The sequence below is a fragment of the Theobroma cacao genome, chromosome 3 (assembly GCF_053813885.1).
Source record: "Theobroma cacao isolate CCN51 chromosome 3, ASM5381388v1, whole genome shotgun sequence".
In the NCBI taxonomy this organism is placed as follows: domain Eukaryota; kingdom Viridiplantae; phylum Streptophyta; class Magnoliopsida; order Malvales; family Malvaceae; genus Theobroma; species Theobroma cacao.
In genome coordinates this window covers 39,888,538-39,915,858 of record NC_142641.1, presented here as the reverse complement: position 1 = coordinate 39,915,858, position 27,321 = coordinate 39,888,538, and the positions used below count along the sequence as shown (strand labels likewise).

Genomic DNA, 27,321 nt, shown 5'->3' with positions numbered 1-27,321 from the left:
AATATTAGCAAGGTTTTTGTCTTGGTTGAAATATGGCCTCAAATCATGTGCAGCTACGATTATATTTTAAACTACTACAATGTTGTTCTATTTAGACCTAATCAAAAATTATTTGTCACTAGTTTAATTAAGGTCAAATATTTTTTCTCATAAAAAACAGGTAAAATATTTCATAGACATACATATATATATATATATATATATATATATATATATATATATATATATATATGATGTTGGGTTGAGCCTTGCAGCCAATTAGGATTGGTTAAAGCTTGATTCAAATAATGTAACAATATCATTCATGTTGAATGATTAGAAGTTTTCTTCATCAAGAAAGAATTAATTATAATGAGTTATAAGTCTAATTGGATGAAGTTCATAAGATTAATATGCCTTGTAAGGAAAATATAATGGGTTGCAATTATGAGATCCTTATGCATTAAAGCATAATTTCAAAATGTTTTTGATCAATGTATCATTAAAACTGAACATCAATGATGCTTAGAGATTAGTAAATTATATGTTCTTTATTTTGGAAATAATCAATCGATCTCATAAATTGAAATATAGAGATACTGAGAACTAGAGTGTAGGTGCTTGCCTAGGAGAGCAAGTTTACTAAATATAACCCGTCATGAAAAGTGCATTTGATAATACACAATAATGTCTATGCAATACTTCTCATGTGTCAATCATGTAAATATTTCCTAGACTTGAGACATCAAATTGCCTTATATGTGGAGTGCTATATTTTAAGTTCATCTTTATGGGTGCCTAATCAAGGATGCCAAAACATGATGCTTTTGGGTATAGTATGAAGCATGTGAAGGTAAGTGAGTGGTCAAGATAAGAATCATCACCTTAAGTGTTTTAGAGGACATATCTTATTAGTTTTTGGTTAACATTAGCTTATTGAAATCCTTGACAAAGATGACATGGAGATTATTAAAAAGTTTCATAAGTCTCTATAAAGTTAATGCGATAATTATAGGAACGAATATGAAAGTCAATAAGAGTAAATATTATACCAAGCTTTTATTATCTCCAGGATATATGATGAAAGAATGAATTATATTGATAGATTATACACTGAAAGGTTGTCAAAAAACACTTTGATTCTCCTAACAATTGGGTGGCCATGAAGCATTGCTAGATACAAATTTTAATCTATGGAATTGATTATAAATTAATTTATTGAAATTTATATTAATCAATTCCATTGCCAACTTGGTGGGAACCTAATGAGTCACACACAATTAATACATTTGAATTAAATTCGGAGAGTGATGATTTAAGTTAGACTTAAATCACATGTTAGGTAATTAATTTTTATAAACTTAATTAAAAGAGTTTAATTAAGTTTTAAGCATAATTATAAATAGTTATAATTATAAGACCTTGATTGTAAAATATAAAGAAAATTAATTTGATTTTAATTTTCAATGACTTAATTAAAAGAGTTTAATTAAGTAATGGACCCAATATTATAATGTGTTATAATATTGAGGGTTTAATTGCAAAATTGAAGTTATTTTAACTTAACTATATAAGTCACATTTTAACTATTTTTCATACAAGAGTTTTTTACAATTGAAGAAAACCTAATTTTTATCAGAAAAAGAAAATTCGTTTTTCTCTCTTTGCCGTCACTCCTTTTGTGTGAAAGAGAAAATTGTTTATGAAGCAATTTTCAAGAGAAGTTCGGTTAAGATTGTGAAAAAGAAGAAAAATACAACTCTTGTCCTTTTTGCTAGCACAAAGTATAGTTAAAAACTCTCTCATTTGTTAAAGGTTCGTATGCAATCGTGTGTATTACCATTGGAAGTCCTAGAATTTTTGCTCCTTGTATTGTTCATAGGATTGCTTTGAAAAGTGCCATTGTGATTTTGAAATTACTAAACAAGGTAAATTTCTAAATAATAATTGATTTTATATTTTTATGTGTTAAATATCACTAAAGTGATTCATGCGTAGAGATATGTTTTGATTGTTTTGTTTTAAAATGTTTATTTTTACTATGTATTTTGAACATGCCGCTCATAACCAAATGCATCATATGATACACATGAAAGAGTAAAATATAGTTTCCTTAAAAGAACGGATTTATAACTTATATGCAAGTTGATAATGATAGAAGAACCTGTATAGATGATCTCTCTCTTTGGTAAAGCGACTTCAAAATTCTTATCCTTGCATTTATGAATTTCTTCCATTTCACATAGTACTGTCTGGCTTTTTTCTAGAAGTATTGTCCATCACTCTATTGAGGGGAACCACTGTTTGATTTCTCTTCAGTTGTCTTGTAACATTTTGGAAGGTTGAGTGAGTTACAACTTCAAATTACAAGACATAAAGTCTCAATTTTCTAACTTGGTGGGTCAATGAAGATGAGAAATTTGTCTCTGGCATGTATGAATAGATGAACATTCACGTCATCTTAAATTAAGACATGTGAATGAGTTGAGCTACACTCTGTGCTTTGATATATGAGATGCAAAATGTGGAAGGTAAAAGCACTTCTCTTCGTTTCTTCCTTGGTTTTGGCCAATATTTCTACAATTAGAAATTGGTTAATTAAACTAAATTTGAAATAAATTATTAGTTGTTTAATTAAATAATTTAATAATTAATTACTAATTACATTCAAATATTTAACTAATTGAACGATGTATGATCCTTTTATGAAAAAGAGTAATTAAATTCCCTTTCTCTCAAATATACAAAAAATCACTAATCAGCAATCATTAAGTACTATCAAATTGTTATTTACAGTGAGATCGGCTGACATGGACAAATTATATTGGGTAGAACTGTAGATTTAGTCGAATTATATTGGGTCAAAAGACGCTGAAACGTTAATGGTGGCTTTTGGGTGCTTTCTGTAGCCAAGGTTTCATTTTGACAGAGTACTTCTGCTGGTGGAAGCAGAAGGAATCGAATCAAATAAAAGAACATAATCATAATCTAAATTCCTAAATTAAATTAAAAGTGTTACATCATTCATTAGTGATTAAACTAAATTAAAAGTGTTACATCATTCATTAGTAATGAAATAAATTATTGGTTGTTTAATTGAATAGTTTAATAATTAATTACTGATTACATTCAAATATTTAACTGATCGAATGGTGCGTGATCTTTCTCTAAAAAAAGTAATTAAATTCTTTTTTCGTCTAATATAAAAAAAATCACTAACCAGCAATCATTAAATACTATCAAATTATTATTTACACATGGATGAATTATATTGGGTAGAACTGTAGATTTAGTCGAATTATATTGGGTAAAAAGGCCCTGACATGTTAATGGTGGATTTTGGGTGCTTTCTGTAGCCAAGCTTTCATTTTGACAGAGTACTTTTGCTGGTGGAAGCAGAAGGAATCGAATCAAATAAAAGAATATAATCATAATCTAAATTCCTATGGGGAGTGGGCTGAGCTTAGAGTATGCTTATACCTACGGTTGAGGGTATCCAATAAAGAGCTCAACATTATAAAACAGCTAATCAGTGTTACTACTTAATTATTGCTGATTAATATTCTAATAAAATATGGACACCGTAGATATGCCCCAAAAGTGCACTTGTCTTTCAAGAAAATGTCATGTAAATCTAATTATAGCTATCCGACAAGGAGCTCAACAATTAATTAATGTAATATGCAGAGGTGTGGGGTTTTGGACGAAGAAACTCACAAGTTAAAAGTTTGAAAAAGAAAAGAAAATGATAATAATAATAAAAAGAAAGATCTTTTTGCTTGTGAATGAATATTCAGCTTTTAAAAACAATAATAATAAAAAGAAGGAAACACATGGCCCTTTCGTTTTCTATACGAGGAAAATTTTCCGACAAACGCAGGGCAGAGGTGAGTCGCTGAGTTGAGTTGAGCGATTGAGCTTGGCTGGTGCTGAGAAAATGTTTGTTATGTCTGCTTAAATCTTAAATTGAGCCACGTGATAAAAAAAAGTACGATTGAGCCACGTCGGCCACACTAATTAGGCCGTACTGACTTACAGCGAAGAAAATTAATGGGAAATCCTAAGCTACTTTACGTAAATCTGGTGGTTGCGATAGTAATTATAGGTGTTTTGCTTTCATCTCTCACTTTTCTCTTTCAGAGCTTTAAAAATATATTAAATTATTAGTAATAATTAAGGTTGATGTAAAAATATTTGAATATTTAATTTATTGATTGAGGTATATTTTTTTATTTAAAAAAAAAATTTAATTTTTTTTTTAAAAAAAAACTTAATATTTATATGGAGGTAGAGCCTCTGACCCATAAACCAAATATTTGTGATTTTTCTGAAAGAAACGAAGTAATGCGAAGGTGCACGTCTCCTTAAAATTGTCATCGATGGGATGGTAACAGTAAAACACGCGCACTTGTTTAAGGCAGGAGGAAAACAAGAACCCGACATTTAAGAGACGTGAGCCATGACGACATCAGACTTTGATCCATCTCCTTCACTCTCTCTATGCGTCCCGACCATTTAACGAATATATGTCATTTTCTTCCATTCGCAGGTGTTCGATTTCTGTTCCTCATTTTCATTCTCTTTTGTTTCGCTAGCTGTTTCGTAACAGTGGCGTAACACTGCAAAAACAAGTGTGAATGAATTAATCAACAATTTCGATCTTTCTTCTTCTTCTTTTTCTGGGGAGGAAAATGAAGTTGAAAAACAAATCCTAATAAATTAACTTTTTCTGTAATACGAGGAGACACTTTTTGAGAAGATTTCGGGTTTTGTGTAATCATTTCCCTGGTTAGTTTTATGTTTGTGTATTAATTCCTTTCGTAAAAGAAGAATAAAAGGGGTTGTGTTTGGGGCAGTTATTTCCATTCATCATTTGCTTTGAATGCTTCCCTCCGGCTTTACAACTAACCGCATTTAATCGATTTCATAAGCATTGTTTTTTCTTTAGTTATATTATACAATCATGCAGTTACCAAGTCGGACTTTTTACAGCCTGCTCATGAACCCACGTTGAAATTTTCTTATTTTAACATAACGAGAAACGTTTTTGATGATTGGCGGTTTCTCCTTTGTTGCTTTCTGGGATTTTGCTTTTAGGTAACTTTTGGTTTTGATTTGCTTCGACTTGAATTGGTTTCTGTGATAGGAGCATTTACACAAGAGTCTTTTGGAAACCATTTACTGAGTTCCTCGTCTTCTGACCAATTGATAGGTATGTCACTTGAGAGTTCAAATCTTGAGTTCTTCCCCTAAATCAGTGGTCAGTCAATTCTTTTTTATGGGCATTAATGTTTTGCTTTTCGTTTGCCTTCAAAGAATCTTTCTACTTCTAATGATAGCCCGCCGGTTGCAAGCTATCTTGCTTGCTCTTTAAAGATCCTTTTTATTTTATTACTTTACATTCTTTTTGGAGTGGGACAGTTGGACTTCATAGTTGCTTATTGACTTTTCTATTGTAAAGTATTCTTAGAATTGATTAAAGTTTCTTTTTTCTGTTTGATGTTTTGAAGATCTTATGTCCTACTACTCTACTAATTTCTTACTGTAAGGTATTCTTGTGGTATATGCAGGTTTGAAGATCAAGGAAAAGAGCAAAGATGGAGCATTTATGGACTATGTTCTGTGGGGAACCTGCTTGTTCAGATGGTGATGGAAAGCCATGCAATTCTACCTTTTGGCATCTCACTCATCCCTCTTCGTGCATTAATCAAGCGATGATAATTTGTTTCGATGTTCTGCTCTCAATCATGCTGTTATTCAACATGATTCAGAAGTCATCATCGAAAACAGTTGGCATTCCTGCTCGCTTTCGACATCGTTCTGCTTTGCAGACGGCTTCTGCTGTTTTTAATGGTTGTCTTGGGTTGGTGTACCTGTGCTTTGGCATTTGGATTTTGGAAGAGAAGTTGAGGAAAACTCAGACTTTATTGCCTTTCAATTGGTGGTTGCTAGCACTGTTTCAGGGCTGCACATGGTTATTGGTGGGTTTAACTGTGAGCCTTAGGGGTAATCGGCTTCCCAAGACACCACTTCGTCTACTGTCGATTCTCGCATTAATATTTGCAGTAATTCTTTGTGTTTTATCCATTTTTGCTGCTATTCTGAACGAAATAGTCACAGTAAATATAGTTTTGAATGTTCTGTCATTACCTGGAGCAATATTGTTGCTTTTATGTGCGTATAAGCGATATAAACATGAAGATGGTGATCAGGACACCAATGAAAATGGCCTTTATGCGCCTTTAAATGCTGAGGCCAATGGCAGTGCTAAAGTTGATTATAACGCGCAAGTTACCCCATTTTCCACAGCTGGATTCCTTAGTAAATTCTCCTTTTGGTGGTTGAATCCTTTGATGAGGAAAGGTAGGGAGAAGACTCTTCAGGAAGAAGATATACCCAAGTTACGTGAGGCAGAGAAAGCAGAAAGCTGCTATTTGTTGTTTTTAGAGCAACTGAACAGGCAAAAGCAAGCCAAACCATCATCACAGCCATCTATTTTGAAGACAATAATATTATGCCACTGGAGAGAGATTTTGGTGTCCGGATTTTTTGCTTTGGTTAAGATACTCACTGTGTCCTCTGGTCCTCTGCTTCTTAATGCTTTCATTTTGGTTGCTGAGGGAAAAGGAAGTTTCAAATATGAAGGTTATTTGTTGGCCATATCACTCTTCTTTGCGAAGAGTATAGAGTCTTTGTCACAAAGGCAGTGGTATTTTCGATCCAGACTAATCGGTCTGAAAGTAAGGTCTTTGCTCACTGCAGCTATATATAAGAAGCAATTGAGATTATCCAATGCTGCAAGGCTGATGCACTCGAGTGGTGAGATAACGAATTATGTTACAGTTGATGCCTATAGGATTGGAGAGTTTCCTTTCTGGTTCCATCAGACATGGACAACAAGCCTTCAGCTGTGTTTTGCTCTAATAATTCTCGTCCGTGCAGTGGGACTAGCCACGATCGCAGCTTTAGTTGTTATCATCCTCACTGTCCTGTGCAATACTCCACTTGCCAAGTTACAGCACAGGTTTCAAAGCAAGCTAATGACTGCACAAGATGAGAGACTTAAGGCTAGTTCTGAGGCTCTTATAAGCATGAAGGTGCTGAAGCTATATGCATGGGAGAGTCATTTTAAGAAAGTTATAGAAAATTTAAGGGCTGTGGAATACAAATGGTTATCAGCAGTGCAGTTGCGAAAAGCATATAATGGCTTTCTGTTTTGGTCCTCTCCTGTTTTGGTCTCTGCTGCAACCTTTGGGGCATGTTATTTCTTGAAAATTCCTCTGCATGCTAGTAATGTCTTCACTTTTGTGGCCACATTACGTCTTGTTCAGGATCCCATTAGATCTATACCTGATGTTATTGGGATCGTCATTCAAGCGAACGTTGCATTAAAGCGTGTTGCGAAATTCCTTGAGGCACCAGAGCTGCAGAGTGCAAATGTCCGGCAAAAACGCCATATGGAGAATGCCGACTTAGCCATTTCTATTAAATCAGGAGGGTTTTCCTGGGAAGAGAATTCTTCAAAACCCACTCTGAGAAACATAACTTTAGAGGTTACAATGGGGGAAAAAGTGGCTGTATGTGGAGAAGTTGGCTCTGGTAAATCAACCCTGTTAGCCGCAATTCTTGGAGAAGTCCCTAACGTCCAAGGATCTGTAAGTCATAAAATTTGATACTTTATATAAAGGATGGAATGCATTTAACCTTTTCTCTTAGCATATTGTTGCCTTTTATCGTCTTTTCTTAGCAGGTCTAAATATATATAGGTGTGCTTAATCTTGTTTCCTCTTTCATGAAGATAAAGTTAGTTTTACTGTTAGTAATCTGCTCCATTATCCAATGTGTAGATTCAAGTATTTGGAAAGATTGCCTATGTTTCTCAAACAGCCTGGATTCAGACAGGAACAATACAAGATAACATATTATTTGGGTCTGCCATGGATAGGCAAAGATATGAAGAAACGCTTGAGAGGTGTTCCTTGGTGAAGGACCTTGAGTTGATGCCCTATGGTGATCTAACTGAAATTGGTGAAAGAGGAGTCAATCTTAGTGGTGGTCAAAAGCAGCGAATTCAACTTGCTCGTGCTCTCTATCAGGATGCTGATATATATCTCTTGGATGATCCATTCAGTGCAGTGGATGCTCACACAGCTACAAGTTTATTTAATGTAACTACATTCTACTATCACCATGCAATTTGCTTTATTGTCAACTTATGTGAAAGCTGACTTATTGGTTGTTGCAGGACTATGTTATGGAAGCAATTTCAGGGAAGGCAGTTTTACTTGTGACGCATCAAGTCGATTTCCTGCCTGCTTTTAATTCTGTTTTGGTTAGTATATATTCCCCCACAATAAAAGATTGTCTGTTCTTTGTTCCCTATGAACACTCTTTCAAATCTGTTAAATAACAAAAATTTTTGTTCTAATGTTGATTTTGTTGACAGTTAATGTCAGATGGGGAGATCCTGCAAGCAGCTCCTTATCATCAGTTATTAGCTTCTAGTCAAGAATTTCAGGACCTTGTCAATGCACATAAAGAAACTGCTGGTTCTGGAAGAGTTGCTGAGGTTAACTCTTCCGATAAACATGGAACATCCACTAGAGAGATCAAGAAGAGCTATGTGGATAAACAGTTTAAAATTTCAAAAGGTGATCAACTGATCAAGCAAGAAGAAAGGGAAAGAGGAGATATAGGGTTTAAGCCATACATACAGTACCTCAATCAGGACAAAGGCTTTTTGTTCTTCTCCATTTCTGCTCTTAGTCACCTTTTGTTTGTGGGGGGTCAGATATCACAGAACTCCTGGATGGCTGCTAGTGTTGACAATCCTAATGTTAGCCCATTGAAACTGATTGCAGTTTATTTGGTGATTGGGTTTTTCTCAACACTATTGTTGCTATGTAGATCTCTTTCCATAGTTACCTTGGGTATTAGATCTTCAAAATCTCTATTTTCACAGCTACTAAATTCCCTTTTTCGTGCACCTATGTCATTTTACGACTCCACTCCTCTGGGAAGGATACTAAGTCGGGTAAGCATCCCACTAACAAAATATTGACATAACTGAAAGTGATTCACCTAATTGACATTTATACCTTCTTACTTCCATATAGGTATCTGTTGATCTGAGCATCGTTGATCTTGATGTCCCATTCAGCTTAATCTTTGCTGTTGGGGCTACCATAAATGCCTATAGCAATCTTGGAGTTCTGGCTGTTGTTACTTGGCAAGTCCTATTTGTTTCAGTACCAGTCATCTATGCAGCAATTTGCTTACAGGTAACACACTACGAGTTTCTTTCAAGTGATAGACTTAGCCGGGAGGAACAGTTGCTTCATCTGCTTTGAAATCTGAAAAATTCAAGATGGCATTGAGTAAATTTGACTAACCTTGAAAACTTTGTTTTTTTGGTTGTATGCAGAAATATTACTTTTCCACTGCAAAAGAGTTGATGAGGATAAATGGCACAACCAAATCCTTGGTAGCAAACCATCTAGCTGAGTCAATAGCAGGAGCCGTCACAATAAGGGCTTTTGAAGAGGAAGAACGGTTCTTTGCTAAGAATCTTCACCTCGTTGACACTAATGCTAGTCCTTTCTTCCACAGTTTTGCAGCAAATGAATGGTTGATCCAACGGTTGGAGACACTTAGTGCTACTGTTCTTGCCTCTGCAGCCCTCTGCATGGTTTTGCTTCCTCCTGGGACTTTCAGTTCTGGTTAGTATATAGTAAAATTTTATTTAAAAGGGTCTGTTAGTCATTTATACTGATTCAAGAGTCTCATGAAGAATGATTTTATGACACAAATTCTTTGAGTAATATTAAGCTACTGGCTTTTCCATATCAATCTATAACACCGACTAATATTTTTGCAGGGTTTATTGGGATGGCTCTTTCTTATGGTCTTTCACTGAATATGTCCCTTGTATTTTCAATTCAAAACCAATGCACTATAGCAAATTACATCATTTCTGTAGAAAGGCTTAACCAATACATGTACATACCAAGTGAAGCCCCTGAAGTGATAGAGGAGAATCGTCCTCCATCCAATTGGCCAGCTGTGGGTAAAGTGGATATCTGTGATTTGCAGGTATAATTTTTATTGCGTTTACATATGTAAGAGAGCTTCCATCCAGCAACAACTAGTGTACTGAGAAAATATATTTAAACAGATCAGATATCGACCCGATACACCATTTGTTCTTCGAGGCATCAGTTGCACATTTCAAGGAGGGCACAAGATTGGTATTGTTGGTCGAACTGGCAGTGGGAAGACAACTCTTATAAGCGCTTTATTCCGTCTGGTGGAGCCAGCAGGAGGGAAGATCACAGTTGATGGCATCGACATCTGTACTATTGGCCTTCACGATCTGAGGTCTCGTTTTGGAGTCATACCTCAGGATCCTACTCTTTTTAATGGAACTGTGAGATACAATTTGGATCCTCTGTCCCAACACACTGACCAGGAGATATGGAAGGTAAAGTTTGAATGTCCACTATTGGCCAATGATTCCTTGCTTCCTGTTGATGCTAAGAATATTGTGAATTTAGCTGATTTTTTGTCTGCATTTTGAAGGTTCTTGACAAGTGCCAACTTCGAGAGGCTGTTCAGGAAAAAGAAGAGGGACTGGACTCCTTGGGTAAGTTTCAGAAATTTGATCATGCTGTATGCTTCTTCTTTTCACGGTGACTGTTCTCTGACGAAAAACAATTGGTCCTGCAGTTGTGGAAGATGGATCAAACTGGAGCATGGGACAACGGCAACTATTTTGTTTGGGCCGTGCCCTCTTGAGGAGAAGTCGGATATTGGTGCTTGACGAAGCAACTGCGTCCATTGATAATGCAACTGACTTGATTTTACAGAAAACTATTCGCACCGAATTTGCAGATTGCACAGTTATCACAGTGGCACACAGGATACCAACCGTGATGGATTGCACGATGGTGCTTGCCATCAGTGATGGTGAGTTTCTTTAATGCTGAAATCGAAAATTGACCTTTACATATGAATGTACTTTGCATTCTTTCATCTTAGCAGGCATCTTTCTATAACATGAAAAGCTCCCAAGGCAAATTTATGTGCACTAGCTTTTGATGCATGGGCATTATATTGCCTCATTTGCTGTTTTTCTGTTACATTTTTGTTAAAACTCACCCCTTCCCTGGAATCAGTCCCTCGGACAATCAAACCCCGAGTGGCGGAACCCCCTGCTTGAGGGTCGAACAGGGCAGATAAGGGGCCGGACCTTCGCTAGTAGAATCGGCTTTAACAGTATATTTTTTCTTTTGCGCCGTTTATTATCTAGCAAAATCACAATATGAATGAGGGTTGTTTTTGTTATAATTTCAGGCAAACTTGTGGAGTACGATGAGCCAAGGAAGTTGATGGAAAGAGAAGATTCTCTCTTTGGGCAACTTGTCAAGGAATACTGGTCCCATTATCAATCTGCAGAGTCGCATTGAAGTGCTGAAAGCTTTTTCATAGGCAAACTCATTTCACCCCAGCTTGATGGAAAAGATGTGCAATTAAGAAGTAGGATGTATAAATTAAATAATAAATGTTGCTGGGTTAGAAAGGAAAAGGAGAGAGGGAGCAGAAGTTCTTGTTGTAGATTTTGCAGATGTTCTCAAGGGAATCTGCCTGGTTGGGTAACTGAAGACCTACAATACAGAGGACAGATACTATACTTGGCTTCAGAGGAAGCAGGAGAGAAACGAGATTGTCAGACTTTTCAAGAGAAAGAAAAATTATGGGCTTTGTATATGCTTTCAAACATCATTCTTCCTCGTTTCTCAGGGCAATGAAACATAATTGCCTATCTTTCAACAGATCTGTACTGTTCTACTCTATTCTCTCGTCTCCTTAATTGCTTTAAACGTTTTGCTTAGAACTTCTCCAGTGCTGCATGACTGGACAAGTGTCACCCCTAACTGCCAGATTTATCATATATTCAGACCAAAATACACTGGACTAGCATTGCTAGGTAACATGCGTTTCTAAAGCTAGAGAACAATCTAGTTGCTTGTGATTTATTTCTAATCTACTAAGCAGTTGTACCCTGTTCTCTGAGATAATTCAAAACCATAATCCGTGAGCACTTCTCATGTTGCTGAATGGCGAGACTATACATATAGAAAAACGGAGTACCAGCAGGATATAATTTTGTTGAATGATCGGTACGCTTTGGGGTTTCTTTTTGAAATGAAAATACATAGTCCAGTCAACACAAGTTCTTTGGAATGAATAACTATATGCTATTAGTTTTAGCTGTAATCACCACAAATCAGAATGAAACATAACTAGGAAAATAAGAAAAGAAGCATCATGATGATAACGGATGATGTATCCTTCAATCTGAAATCTTTGATAAAATGTGCATCAATCAGTCATAAAATGCCAATAACTTGCTTAGCTCAATAATTTAAGAGACTAAGACAAGATCATCATGTGACCTTAGCGAGTTGGGTAAGAAAAATTAGGCAGATAATTTCACCCAGAAGGAGAAAATGAATAGGATCAGAGATAGAAGATTGCAGTGCTGTGAAACTTTCAAAGTTTAGGAAGTGGAAAAAGTAACTGACATCTTAAACACTATGCAACTGCTTGAGTGAAGTTGTACATGCGCAGGAACTAACTAGTGGTCCTTATGGTCCTCCAAGAATTGCATTTTAAATATCCTCTCTACTCAATGCATAACTAAATCTCCTTTCCACATCTCTTTCAAGATTCCCAGGTCCACTCTTCAAGTACCTGTGGCATATGATACAATCCTGTCAGTCCAATCATAGATTAAATTTTTTTAATAAAAGTTGAGAAGATGGATAACACTTTTCACTGATGTTTCTTCACTCCCCTTTTCCAGTTTCACCTTCAAATGTATGAGGACATTAAATCAAATTAAACTAACATCAACAATAATCAAAGTGACAAGCTTCCAATTATTTAAACACATAGAAATGATTCCTTGTAGCAGTTTGTTTTAGAGGAAGACATGGCTTGTTCCACCTAAGAACCAAGGTACATAAAGAAACATCAGATTTTAACCAAGGTCCAACGAGAATTAAGTGTTCTCTTTTACAAACTCCATTAGTTAACATCACAAAGCTTTTTCTCATGCTCTCTAACTATTAACATCATTTTCCAGCATGAATCCTTTTCCTCTTCATTCTGAACTTCTATCCCCTCCCTCAATTCTGAGTAAAGGAGAAAATGTGGATCAAGCCAGCAGCGGATGTAAAATTCTAGGTTTTTGCTCTGTAAATCTAAGGTGGATCTGTAAGCGGGGTGCTATGAAAAATAGTGCTATCATTATAGATCGTGGAAATGGCGAAACCTTCCCAACTGTCCTTGATCTGTGCTATCTCCGTTTCAGCTTTTGAATGCAGAACATCCATTCAACTTTAATTTTTCTGGGGAACAATTTGTTCAATTTCACCTCATACAGAACTAAGTCAAGTCAGCTAAAGTTTTGCCCTGACCAACCCTTGTTGCTAGTACGATTCCACATACATCACTTGGTTTAATCTAATTTGATTGTCAACCATTTAATCACTCCCCGTGCTTTGTTTTTACGTAGTAAATTTAAATTTTAAAATCGTATTTAAAATTGGATTATTGATAAATATTATGTTACGTGTAAGCTTCAAAAGCTAATTGCATTTTTAATTTAAAGTAATACAAATAATAATTGATTTCCGTTAAACAAATATGGTGAAGGGACAAAAGACAGCAAATAGGAATAGGAAATATTGCACTTGACGGGGAAAGGGAAATAAGAACTGCGATTGCACTCCCTCGGTAGCTTCTTCATAAAGCAGGCATTTTTTAACAGGTAACAGGGAGAAAAAACAAAGGAGTGCAGGTTAAGTGATATTTGAGAAAATTTAGAGATGGCGTAGGCAGTGATGTAGCAGTGCAGAAAAATATCATAGTTCACAAAATAACATTTGTTATAAATTGGTGTGTCCAGGGGCAGAATGTGATGTTGTTATGAGAAAATTTTTGAAAATTTGTAATTATTATATATATTTTTAATAATCTTAGAGAGTGTATGTTTAAGGAAGTTGTGACCCCTTCAAATTTTTTGAAATATTTTATTTATTATATATTTTTAATATTCTTCAAAATAATTTTTTATTTAATAATTAATATAAATAATAAATAATAAAATGACTTTACAAATCCTAGCACCCGAGCATTTAGTTCATTTATTGGTGCATTATCCCCCTACCTAAAGAGTAGGGTTCGAATCCTCCTCCTCCAATTATAAAAAAAAAAAAATGACTATAAATCCTAATTAACGTTACCCTAATTTAAGTTTATTCACACCTCTTTCTCCCTCTCTTTTTTTTTTTCTCTTTCTCTTCTCTTTTTGTTCTTTTATTTTACTTTACTCTCTCTTATGTAATTAACTACTGAAACACATTTCATTCTTTAAAAGAGAGATTTATGATTGTCGTGACGTGCGGGTCCGTGGAACCCGTCCGTCAGACGCGGGCGAAAATTAAATATGTGTGGGAGTCGCCACCAATCTTTTATCTAGGTGTGATTAGTCACCTATTAATCTGATTCTAATCGACTAAGTCCTAAATTAATTTTAGGCCCGTCGAAAGAATGAGAACTGGTCCACGTTTTTTAGAGATGGGTTCGGGAGTGCGGTTACGCACGGAGAAGGGTTAGCACCTCTGTGACGTCCGTTCCACGAACGGTACCATTTAATTTTAAGTTATCTTAATATATAGTCTTCTCTTAAGTTAATCCCTACTTTATTAATTAAATTTTTATTGAATTGACAGACTAAGTTTTTCACTTGGTTTTACGTATGCATATGATGCAAGCGTAGAATGATGTCATGACTTATTTATTTTAGATGATAGAGTCGGTAATCTTTTATTGAAAAATTATTCGAAAACCATCCCAACACTTTGGTGAAGTCTCGAAATTCTCCTCACCTAAAGATATCCCCGGAAGAACTCGTCTCTACAAGCTCCTCGAGGAAATCCCATCATCGGGATTCCCACTCCATTTGCAAAATAAGAGTGGCGTGCAATGACAGTATAAAATGATGAAATTTATATGACCGTATTTATTAATTAGTTGATTGGTAATAATAACATGCTTAATAATTTCAGGTAATTTATTGACTTATTCATATATTTATCGTTATTATTTATCATTATTATTTATCATATTTTTTTAAAACAAACATTATTCGGACTAATGGGTGTAGGGGTATAGAATCCGGATTTATCTCGACGCTTCGGTGAAAATCCGTTTCAAATTTCGCACTTAAATGACCCGTCCGAAAGAGACAACTCTTTGCCCCTTTTAGGTGGTAATGCTCAAATAATTGTTCCATTTATTTTTTATTTTATTATTATTATTTTTATTTATTTTATTTTTATTTTTATTATTATTTATATGTATATAGTTACATCATGAATTATTATTATTGTTATTATTATTATCATTATTTTATCATTTGCAAGCCTCGAAATATACTTATAATATAAATATTTTTTTATTGACTTATTATTGTTATTGTTATTATTTATATATGTATTTTTAATTTTTTATATGTATATATATATATATATATATATATATTTTACAAAAAAGGTAAACTAAATCTATAATATATTTAAAGAAAAGGAAAATAAGAAAAAAGAAAAAAAATAAATGAATAAATTTCTACAATTTTCTTTTCAATTTTTAACTAAACTAAGCAAATAATTAAGTAAACTAGATAAGCCCAAAATAATAAGCCCAAATCCGCGATAAATGGGTAAGGCCTCACCTCGCTTGGGCCAAGATGGTGGCCCAAGTTGACTGGGCTGCGCGGGGCGTCCCAAGCCCACTCCCTTGGTCCATAAAGCAGAGTTCAAAACGCACCGTATGGTGCCTGTGGACCTTGCTCAAAACGACGCCGTTTTGCTCTTTCTCCTTTGGGTATAAAAACCCTTTTTTAGCTTTTTTTTTATCCATTTTCCAATTTCTTTTTCTCTCTCTAGCCGTACCCTCTCCCTTCTCTCTAAAACCCTTTCCTCTTCCACCGGCGTCGACGTACTGCCTTTAACCGGCTGCCCAGGTGTCCCTCTTCTCTATTTCTCTCTCCCGACGGATCTCCTCTCTGCTTTTCTCTCCTTCTTCGACTTCCTGCCGATAGGTCTCCCTCGTCGTCGGTCTCCCTGCCGGTTCTCCCCTACCAGAATAAAAAAATTTTTCTCTACCCCTAAACTCCTCTCTCCCTCATTTTTTAGATCTGACTCCTTTTTCTTTTTTTGCTTTGTGTTTGTTTTTGCTTTTGTTTCAGTGGTTAGGTATTTTTGCTGGTAGATCTAGGATTTTTTTTTTGTTTTTGTTGTTCTCCTTCCCCTTTTGTGTTCTTTGCAGATAGCCCTTAAAAAGCCGGGTTGTCCAAAAAATTGGACAACCCGGCGATGGGGTTCTGGCACCAGGGAGTTGGTGGCCAGAACCCCATCATGCGGGGTGGTTGAGGGAGGTACGCCCAGCCATGCCTCTCTTTTTTTTAATTATTTTTCTTTATTTATTTTATTTATACTTTATTTCATTTTATTATAATTTAAATTTAAAATTTATTCTTATTTTTTTAGGTGTCTACAATGATCTTGTAAACTTGAATACAGTAAAATTTTCTTTTATCTTCTTATTTCTATTTATATTATTTAATTATTATGTAAAATGTTATATATCGTAGTTAACTATATATATTTTATGCATTATATTTTATGAATCTAGAAAGTATCATCGAATACAACTTTTTTGTAAGTTTTTCTTTTTTATTTTTTTTAATTTATATGTCATATAAAATTATTTTTTACGATGAAACTTTTGATTATTGTTTAAATGTAATGTATTAATTTTAAAAATTTTTAACTTTTATTTCTCTTCGTTTTTTATTCATCTAACAAAAATTGATTAACTCCTCCTGGGTATATCTAGCAGCTGGTGATTTTACTTGATGGGACAACGCCTGAAACGGTAAAATGTGACTATATATGGACAGTTTCCTCTGAAAGAAAACTAGCTAGTACACAGTTCAACTAGTCTTGTTTTTCACCTAATTGATCAGCCAATGGTATTTAGAGGTAAACGTTTTATGTTTAACGAGTTCTAATTGGAAAATGACTACGGCTTGATCAATATAGATTCATAGCTTTATGTGTTTATTGGCTTGAATTCACCCACTGAAACGTGTTTCTGCATTTATTTCCAAATAAATGAATTTACTTTTATTTCATAAATTAAAACGTTTTGGATGCTAGTATTCTTTTGTGGAAAGGCTAGGCTATGGAATGAATATTATTGCCTTTTTATCTTATATTTATTGTTTTTTTTAAATATACCACAGTTTAGTTTTAAAGATATGTTTACATGTAGACACTGTAATTTTGCTTAGACAAACAAAAAAAATAAAAAATAAAAATTAATTAATTAAAAACGAAATAAAAAAAAAAGAAAAGAAAAAAGAGAGAGTATTGGCAGGACGCGGACACACCCTGCTAGTACCAGCCAAGTACCACTACAGTGCCAGACGCGAACAATTCGCGTCTAGTAAAGTAGTAGGACGGTGCCCATTGAGAAGCCTAAACCAAGCTTGAAGAACGGGTATAAAAACCCCACTGTAGCACAACACAGAGGGAAACGGCAATCAAAAACCCTAAACAATCAGAAAAAAACCAGGAACCAAAATAATTAGCCGCAATCAAAAATACCCTAGACCTTCTAGCAACCAAAAACAACCAATCCACAACCAAAAAAATACAAAAAAAAATTAGAAAATATGTACAATGAGAGAGAGAATGGTTGGGTCTTTTGGGTGATTTTTTTGGCTCATTTTAAGGGGATATTTTAATTTTAGGGAGGTTGTTCTTTGGTTGGCATAGCCGTCGGTTTAGGGAGGAGTGGATTTTGGGTCTCCTGCCGTCTTTTGAAATAGATTTTGGGGGGTTTTGGCCGGCGGGCATAGAAAGAGAGAGAGAGAGAGAGAGTCGATCACTGCTGCACCAGATTCGATGAAAGGCGGCTTGTAGGAGCTTTGGGTCCCGTCGTCGATGGGCATAGAGAGAGGGAGAGAGAAAACCGATCACCACGGCACCAGGATCGGTGGAGAGAGTGGGGATCCAACCGACAAAAGGAGAGAGCAGAAAAAGAAGGGTGAAGAGCGACGACGATAGAGCTGGAAAAGGGGTGCTGTCACTAGAGAGAGAAAGTGAGTGAAAGAGACGCTGAGAGAGGAAAAAATAGTTTATATACTTGGGGTTTGAAAGCCTTGAAACGACGTCGCATTAGGCCATCCAAAAGGTTCTTCTTCTTCGGACAACGTCGTTATTTTTGGGGCACTTGGGAGCTGCAGTTGCTCAAGCACCGGGGCGGTGCATTTTAGGAAGGCTTGGTGAGCTGAGGACACCGGCTTTGGGCGCTGCATAGTGGGTCAATTACTTTGGGTCAACCCTTGAGCCCAAACAAGGTAAAGTCCTCTCCTTTATTTGTTCTATAAACTTGTTGATTGGCCTAGTGGTGTTGAGGAGCATGATAAGTATAAGATAATTAAGGAAGAGAATCAAAAGTTTTATCATGGTTAGGGATTTTGAAAAATATAGAAAATTACAAATAGGAAATAAATAAATGTTTAAGTCTAGATAAATATATAAATATGAAAATGGTATAAAAAAAAGAATTATTTTTATAAATAAAGTAAGAATTTATTTCCTTACCGATGATGGGATGATTGGTCGGGACGCGAGGAGTCGCAATCCCGGGTTAATTTTTCCTAGGTCCGAAATCCAAATTAAGGCTCCACCAATACGATGGGAGGGCTTCGATTTTGAGATTTCGAGATTTTTACTTTAAATAAATAAAATTTTACTACATAAAAATTAGTTTTAAGAAAAAATAATAAATAAATATAAAAATAGATGCTATATTTAATTTGTCCAAAAAATAATAATAATAATAAAAATTTGAAAAAATATTAATACCCATGACAATAATTAAAAAAAATAAATAAAAATAATAATAAATAGATAAAATGGGAAAAATAAAAAAACATAATAATAAAAAATATATAAAAAATAAAAATAAAATAAGCATAAACTTCACAAACATAACATATATTTCTATTGCATCATGCATACCATTACATATAAGTATTTTTGTTTATATGTTAAGCCCCGATGATGGGATTTTTCGAGGATCTTGCGAAGGCGAGTATTTCTCGAAAAGTTTTATAGGTGAAAAGATGTCCTCGGGTCCCACCAGTATGATGGGAGGGCTCGGGAAACATCTTTAATAAAAGGTTTTCGCTCGTATTAGGTTCATTATTCACGAAAATATTATTTTTAAAGAAAAACATACGATAACCCCGATGATGAGAATTATTCGTTGAATTTGTGAAGGTGAGTTTCTCGGATAATTCCCTAGGTGAGAGAATACCCCGAGTCCCACCAGTATGATAGGCAGATCCGAGAAAATATCATCGATAAAAAGGTTATTCGTCTGACATTTTTATCTCACGCCATGCATTTCATCTTACCTCACATTTACATTTCATTTTAAAACCAAGTAAAATAATTTAATAAATAGGAGATAAAATAAGTGAATAATAGTAAGAAAATATAATGAACTTAAAGATTAAAGCCCAATAGGATAATCTAAAAATGATACCATTCATGGAACGGGTGTCCCGAGGGTGCTAATCCTTCCATGGGCGTAACCGTACTCCCGAACCTAGACCTAGAAAAACGTAGACCAATTTAAGGTTCTTTCGACGGGTTTAAAATTAATTTAAGACTTTGTCGATTAGAATCGAGTCAATAAGTGGCCAATCGCATGTAGAAAAAAGATTGGTGGTGACTCCTAGTTATAGAGTTTTCACTCACGTCTGGCGGTTAGGTTCTCGGACCTTCACGTTACGACATTACCCCCACCATTCATATATAAATATTAGCAATGTTTTTGTCTTGGTTGAAATATGGCCTCAAATCATGAGCAGCTACGATTATATTTTTAACTACTACAATGTTGTTCTATTTAGACCTAATCAAAAATTATTTGTCACTAGTTTAATTAAGGTCAAATATTTTTTCTCATAAAAAAAGGTAAAATATTTCATATACATACATACATATAAATAAATATATATATATATATATATATATATATATATATATGTTGTTAGGATGAGCCCTGCAATCAATTGGAATTGGTTAAGGTTTGATTCCAATAATGTAACAATATCATTCACATTGAATAATTAGAGATTGTTTTTCATCAATAAGATATTAATTATAATGAGTTATAAGTCTAATTGGATGAAGTCCATAAGATTAATATGCCTTGTAAGGAAACTATAACGGGTTGCAATTATGAGATCCATATTGTCGTAACATGTGGGTTCGAGAACCCGTCCGCTAGACGCAGGCGAAAATTAAATGTTGTTTAGGAGTCGCCACCAATCTTTTTTATCTAAGTGTGATTGGTCACCTATTAATCTGATTCTAATTGACGAAATCCTAAATTAATTTTAGATTTGTCGAAAGAACGAGAACTGATCCATGTTTTTTAGATGGGTTCGGGAGTGCGGTTATGCACGGAGAAGCGTTAGCACCTCCGTAGCGCCCGTTCCACGAACAGTATCATTTAATCTTAAGTTATCCTATTATAGTCTACTTTTGATTTAATCCCTGCTTATTAACTAATTTTTTATTAAATTGGCCAACTGATTTTTTTATTTGGTTTTATGTATGCATATAATACAAGCGTAAAATGATGTCATGACTTGTTTATTTTAAATAATGTGGTCGGCAATCTTTTATTGAAAAATCATTTGAAGATCATCCCAACGCTTTGGTGAAGTCTCGAAATTTTTCTCACCTAGAGATATCCCTGAAAAAACTCGTCTCTACAAGCCTTTCGGGGAAATCCCATCATCGGAACTCTCTCACCATTTAAAAGATAAATGTGGCATGCTATGACAGGATAAAATGATGATATCTACATGCACGCGTTTGTTGACTTACGTGGTTCATAATTCATCAAATTATGTGTTTAATAATTTATCACCTTATTTATACGTTTATTACTATTTATTATTTTTTGTGTGGATAATTTGTTTATTTTATTATATATATATTTTTTATATTTTTTTGTTTTCTATTTAGATCCATATTCTTTAATTAACGTTTTTGATTAATATTTTACTTGATTATATAGCTTATCAAATAAACAATTAATTAATTTATTTTTTTAACGACTAAATTAACTCTATTTAGTAGTATTTATTTAAGCTGATTAACTAATTATATTAATTTAAGTTCAAATGCAACATTATGTAAATTTATTTTTTACGACGATAATTTGACTTAATAGGTATTGAAGTTTAGAGTTCGGATTTATCCCAACGCTTCGGTGAAAATTCGTCTCGAACTTTGCACTAAAAAAAAAATTTCACTTAAAAGAGGCAACTCTTTACCTTTCTTAGGTGGAATTTCTCAAATAATCATTTCATTTTTCTTTTTTATTCTTCTCATTTATTTATTATTATTACTATATTTAAAAAAAAACTAAATCTATTATGAATTTTCTTGCTATTTATTTATTATATATATATATATATATATATATTCTTTTAAACTATGCATCTTTACTATTATTTTTTATTACTACTATCATTATTTTTTTTATTTTTCTAGCATTAAAAGAAGCATTCATAATATATATATACGTATATATAAATAACTTTTCCTAATATGGTTTAAATCATAACAACAAAAAAATGTAATTTATTTAACAAAATGGGTTAACCCAAAATCAATTGAAATAAGCCCAAACCAAAGAGAAAGGTTATACCTTTCTGGGCTCAGATTAGCCCAACTCAATGGCCCGCAGAAGCCCAAATCTGCTACACCCGATCTGTTTCTTGAGGCCCACAAGGCAGAATTCAAAACACACCGTTTGGTGCTTGTAGAGCCACTCGAAACGGCACCGTTTAGGCCTTGACCTTTCAATTCCCCCACTCCACTAAAACGGCACCGTCTTGCTCTCTTCTGTTTAGTATAAAAGCTTTTTTTTTTCTTTTCTTCCTTATTTTCACCTTCCTTCTTCTCTCTCTAGTCGGTCACCCTCTCCCTTCTGTCTAGCTTCAAACCAAGGCCCATCTTTCGTTGTCGACCTTCACTCTCCCTTCCTTTACTACCGATCGGACCTCTCCCTACCGTCGGTGCCGCTCGGATCTGCTTCTTGAACTCTTTCCTTTTGCCGACGACGAGACCAAACCCCTTTTTCCCAATCGACGACGAAACCAGCTCCCCTCCTCCTAACCGACGGCACCCCCAAACTTAAACACCCCACCGGCGGCACAAAACCCCCACCAAAAAATCGGCAACAAACACCCAAACTCCTCCTAAAATAACCAAACCAAAAATACACTAAAATCACCCTCCAGCCCCCCTTTTTTTATATTTTATATATTTTTTGTATTTATATTTTTTATTGTTGATTGTGGTTAGGGTAGTTGGTTGCTAGATCTTAGAATTTTTTTTATTTTTGGTTGTTGGATCTATGTTTCTTTTTGTCGCTTTTCTAAAATTTTTGAAATGTTTTCTTTCTGGTTTTTTTTTTTTGGCTACGCTTTCTGGCTTTCAAAAAAATCCCTCACCCATCGGCTTGAAACCCCTCCTTTTAAGAATTAGATTGTCCAAAAATTTGGACAATCCAGAGGTGAAATCATGCTCTTCTGAGCATGATTTCACAAAGGCTCTGGCAAGTAGGAGGGGTTGGTAGCTAGAGGTGACCACTCCTCCCCAAATCCGACTACCTTTCAGGGGCTTTCATACCTTGTAATGATGGACTGGGGAAGGGGCTGAGCACACGCTCAGTCCCTTCCTGTTCATTCATCATTTCATTTTTTTATTTTTTTATTTTTTAATTATTTAATTATTTTTTAATTTTTATTTTTTTAAAAAAAATTGGTGTCTACACCTATGCATCAAAGTATAATTTCAAAATGTTCCTGATCAATGTATCATTAAGACTGGAGGATAATGATACTTAGTGATTAGTAAATTCTATGTTCTTTACTTTGGAAATAAGCAATCAATATCATAAATTGAAGTATTAGAAACTAGAATATAGGTGCTTGCCTAGAAGAGCAAGTTTATTGAACATAACCCGCCATGAGAAGTGCATTTGGTAATACACAATAATGTTTATGCAACACTTCTCATGTGTCAGTCATGTAAATACTCTCTAGACTTGAAACACCAGATTATCTTATATGTGGAGTGCTATACTTTAATTACATCTCTATGGGTGCCTAATTAAGGATGCCAAAATAAGATACTTTTGGGTATAGTATGAAGCATGTGAAGGTAAATGAATGGTCAAGATAGGGATTGTCACTCTAAATATTTTAAAGGACATATCTTATCAGTTTTTGGTTAACATTAGCTTATTGAAATTCTTGGCCAAGGCGACATGGAGATTATTAAAAAGTTTCATAAGTCTCTATAAAGCTAATGTTATAATTGTAGGAACGATCATGGAAGTCAATAAGAGTAGACACTATACCAAGTTTTTATTATATCTATGATATATGATGAAGGAATGAATTATATTGATAAATTGTACATTGAAAGATTGTCAAAAAATCCTTTGACTCTCTTAACAATTGGGTGGCCATGATACATTGCTAGATGCCAATATTGATTTATGAAATTAATTATAAATTATTTTATTAAAATTTATATTAATCAATTAAGTCATTAATCAATTTCATTGACAATATGGTAGGAACCTAATTGGTCACACATAATTATTGCATTTGAATTAAATTTGGAGAGTGATGATTTAAGTTAGACTTAAATCACATGCTAGGTAATTAACTTTTATAAACTTAATTAAAGGAGTTTAATTAAGTTTTAAGCATAATTATAAATAGTTAAATTATAAGGCCTTGATCGTAAAATATAAAGAAAATTAATTTGATTTTAATTTCTAATGATTTAATTAAAAGAGTTTAATTAAGTAATTGACTCAATATTATAATGCGTTATAATATTAAGAGTTTAATTGTAAAATAGAAGTTATTTTAACTTAACTATATAAGTCACATTTTAACTATTTTTTATATGAGAGTTTTTTATAATTAAAGAAAACCTAGTTTTTATCAAAAAAAGAAAAAGCGTTTTTCTCTTTTTGCCGTCACTCCTTTTGTGTGAAAGAGAAAATTACTTATGAAGCAATTTTCAAGAGAGATTCGGCTAAAATTGTGAAAAAAAAAAGTACAATTGTTGTCCTTTTTGCTAACACAAAATATAGTTAAAAACTCTCCGTTTTGTGTGTACTACTATTGAAAGTCCTAAGATTTTTGCTCTTTGTAGTGTTCATGGAATTATTTTGAGAAGTGTCTTATGATTTCGAAATTACTAGATAAGGTAACTTTTTAAATAATAATTGATTTTATATTTTTATGTGTTAAATATCATTAAGGTGATTCATTCGTGGTGGTATATTTTGATTGTTTATTTTTAAAATTTTATTTTTTTATTATATATTTTGAGTATGCCGTTCATAACTAAATCCATCATATAATACACATGAAAGAGTAAAATATCGTTTCCTTAAAAGAGCGGATTTATAACTTATATGCAAGTTGAGAATGATAGAAGAACCTGTATATATGATCTCTCTCTTTGGTAAAGCGACTTCAAAAATCTTATCCTTGCATTTATGAATTTCGTCCATTTCACATAGTGCTGTCTGGCTTTATTCTAGAAGTATTGTCTATCACTCTATCGAGGGGACCACTGTTTGACTGCTCTTCATTTGTCTTGTAACATTTTGGAAGGTTGAGTGAGTTACAACTTCAAATTACAAGACACAAAGTCTCAATTTTCGAACTTGGTGGGTCAATGAAGATGAGAAATTTGTCTGTATGTATGAATAGATGAACATTTACATTATCTTAAATTAAGACATGTGAATGAGTTGAGCTACACTCTGTGCTTTGATATATGAGATGCAAAATGTGGAAGGTAAAAGGACTTCTCTTTGTTTCTTTCTTTGTTTTTGGCTAATATTTCTATAATTAGAAATTAGTTAATTAAACTAAATTTGAAATAAATTATTGGTTGCTCAATTGAATCATTTAATAATTAATTACTGATTACATTTAAATATTTAACTAATTGAATGGTGCATGATCTTTCTCTAAAAAAGAGCAATTAAATTCCCTTTCCCTCAAATATAAAAAAAATCACTAATAAGCTATCATTAAGTACTATCCAATTGTTATTTACACATGGACGAATTATATTGGGTAGAACTGTAGATTTAGTCGAATTATATTGGGTCAAAAGGCTCTGAAATGTTAATGGTGGCTTTTTGGTGCTTTCTGTAGCCAAGGTTTCATTTTGACAGAGTACTTTCGCTGGTGGAAGCAGAAGGAATCGAATCAAATAAAACAATATAATCATAATCTAAATTCCTATGGGGAGTGGGCTGAGCTTAGAGTATGCTTCTACCTACGGTTGAGGGTATCCAATAAAGAGCTCAACATTATAAAACAACTAATCAGTGTTGCTACTTAATTATTGCTAACTAATATTCTAATAAAATATGGACACCGTAGATATGCCCCAAAAGTGCACTTGTCTTTCAAGAAAATATCATGTACATCTAATTATTGCTATCCGACAAAGAGCTCAACAATTAATTAATGTAATATGCAGAGGTGTGGGGTTTTGGACGAAGAAACTCACAAGTTAAAGTTTGAAAAAGAAAACAAAATGATAATCTATAACTTAATATAAAAAGAAGACCCAGGGCTGCTCCCACAATTTATCACGTTGGGGCTTCCAGAGGTTGACACGTGACCTTTTCAAGAAGATTTTTAAGTCTTTGGTCTTGCTTTCGTTGAAGGGTCAACTTGAGCGGGCCGCATGCCTACATCCCTTAACTCTAGCGTTAGGTTTTTTTGTTTTTTCGCCTCCTTCCTTTTCTTTCTACCTTGCTCTTCTCTATTTTCAAACTCACGTGAAAGTTTGTGGTTTATGGGGATTTGAAAAAGCCACTGTGATTTGTACGACTGGGCGACGTGGCTGGCCTGAATTTGTTTTCATGTTTTGGTTCTTCGGGTGAGTCTTCTCATATCCACCATGCCTTTTCAATCATCCATGAAATACTGTAGTCTTTGTGTTTTGAATCTTTATGAAGTATGGACGGATCACAGTGAAGCGATGATTATGAAGTTGAGTTGTATTGCCAACAACCAAACTCCCTAACCAGCTTTGCCTTGGCCTTTTGAAGCGGGCAATGACCAATGGTCACATTATCAGACTTTCTGTCACTTGTTCGGTTAAAAATTACAATTATTTATGATTTATTTAAGGGAATGGGAACTTACACTTCTCAATCAAAAATATTTTTCTCCAATTTATCTCCTCGACTAAAAACTTTCAGATTGTCATAAAATATCATTTCATTTCTTTTTCATTTTGTTCCTTAGTTTGTTTAATTACTTACAATTTCTTTGACATATGAAATATAGTTGAGCAGGAGTCTACCTTGATGATTCAACTTGAAGAGAAAATCGGTGAAGGAGAATATGTAAAAAACAAAGATATTCCTTAACCACCAAAAAGTATTGATCAGTAAAGGAAGGATTTTCACCGTAGACTTAAGCACTAAAGCAATGAAATCAAGAATAGTCAACTATAAAATGTTTAATTATGATGAGCTTATATTTATAAATCAGTGTATAAATTTATAAACATTACCTTATATTTTTTATTTAAAGCAAACATAACAAATTGAAGAGTGAATAATGATCTTAATTTTTATTTTGATCATTCACTTTCACTTGAATAGGTGCAAATGAATGTATACCCGTTCCTTTTGTATGAAAAATTTTATATCTTTTTTGGCCATAAACATTTCTTACAATAATTTTTTTTAACCCGAGTGCAAAGCTGGGGTAAAATCTAGTAATATAAAAAGAAAGATCTTTTCTTGTGAATGAATATTCAGCTTTTAAAAAAATAATAATAAAAATAAAGAAACACATGGTCCTTGCGTTTTCTATGAGAGGAAAATTTTCTGCCAAACGAGGGCAGAGGTGAGTCGTTGAGTTGAGTTGAGCGATTGAGCTTGGCTGGTGCTCAGAAAATGTTTGTTATGTCGGCTTAAATTATTAAATTGAGCCACGTCGGCCACACTAATTAGGCCGTACTGACTTACAGCGAAGAAAATTAATGGGAAATCCTAAGTTACTTTACGTAAATTTGTGGTTGCGATAGTAATTATAGGTGTTTTGCTTCA

General features: G+C 34.0%; 1 protein-coding gene across 4 annotated transcripts; it reads left to right on the top strand.

Moving 5' to 3' along the window:
- The first annotated feature begins 4,400 nt into the window (after window positions 1-4,400).
- On the top strand, window positions 4,401-11,810 carry LOC18605695 (ABC transporter C family member 10-like). 4 transcript variants are annotated; one of them, XM_088804446.1, is made up of 13 exons: window positions 4,448-4,528; window positions 5,126-5,191; window positions 5,550-7,634; window positions 7,827-8,147; window positions 8,225-8,311; window positions 8,426-9,013; window positions 9,096-9,260; window positions 9,404-9,698; window positions 9,857-10,071; window positions 10,154-10,459; window positions 10,558-10,621; window positions 10,705-10,944; window positions 11,332-11,810. In XM_088804446.1, the coding sequence occupies exons 3-13, from the start codon at window positions 5,577-5,579 to the stop codon at window positions 11,442-11,444; spliced, it is 4,452 nt and encodes a 1,483-aa protein (XP_088660572.1). In that variant the 5' UTR covers window positions 4,448-4,528; window positions 5,126-5,191; window positions 5,550-5,576; the 3' UTR covers window positions 11,445-11,810. The 4 variants fall into 4 exon arrangements, with proteins under 4 accessions (XP_017972862.2, XP_088660572.1, XP_007038917.3 ...); XM_007038855.3 differs by lacking the exon at window positions 4,448-4,528 and adding an exon at window positions 4,535-4,767; XM_018117373.2 differs by lacking the exon at window positions 5,126-5,191 and having other exon boundaries at window positions 4,401-4,528.
- The last annotated feature ends 15,511 nt before the right edge of the window (window positions 11,811-27,321 follow it).

Excerpts from the sequence above, each read along its gene's own strand:
- LOC18605695 (XM_018117373.2), top strand. The coding sequence starts at position 5,577 with ATGGAGCATTTATGGACTATGTTCTGTGGGGAACCTGCTTGTTCAGAT. Across the intron at positions 9,699-9,856 it reads TCCTGGGACTTTCAGTTCTG|GGTTTATTGGGATGGCTCTT; the intron begins GTTAGTATATAG and ends ATATTTTTGCAG. Across the intron at positions 10,072-10,153 it reads TGGATATCTGTGATTTGCAG|ATCAGATATCGACCCGATAC; the intron begins GTATAATTTTTA and ends ATATTTAAACAG.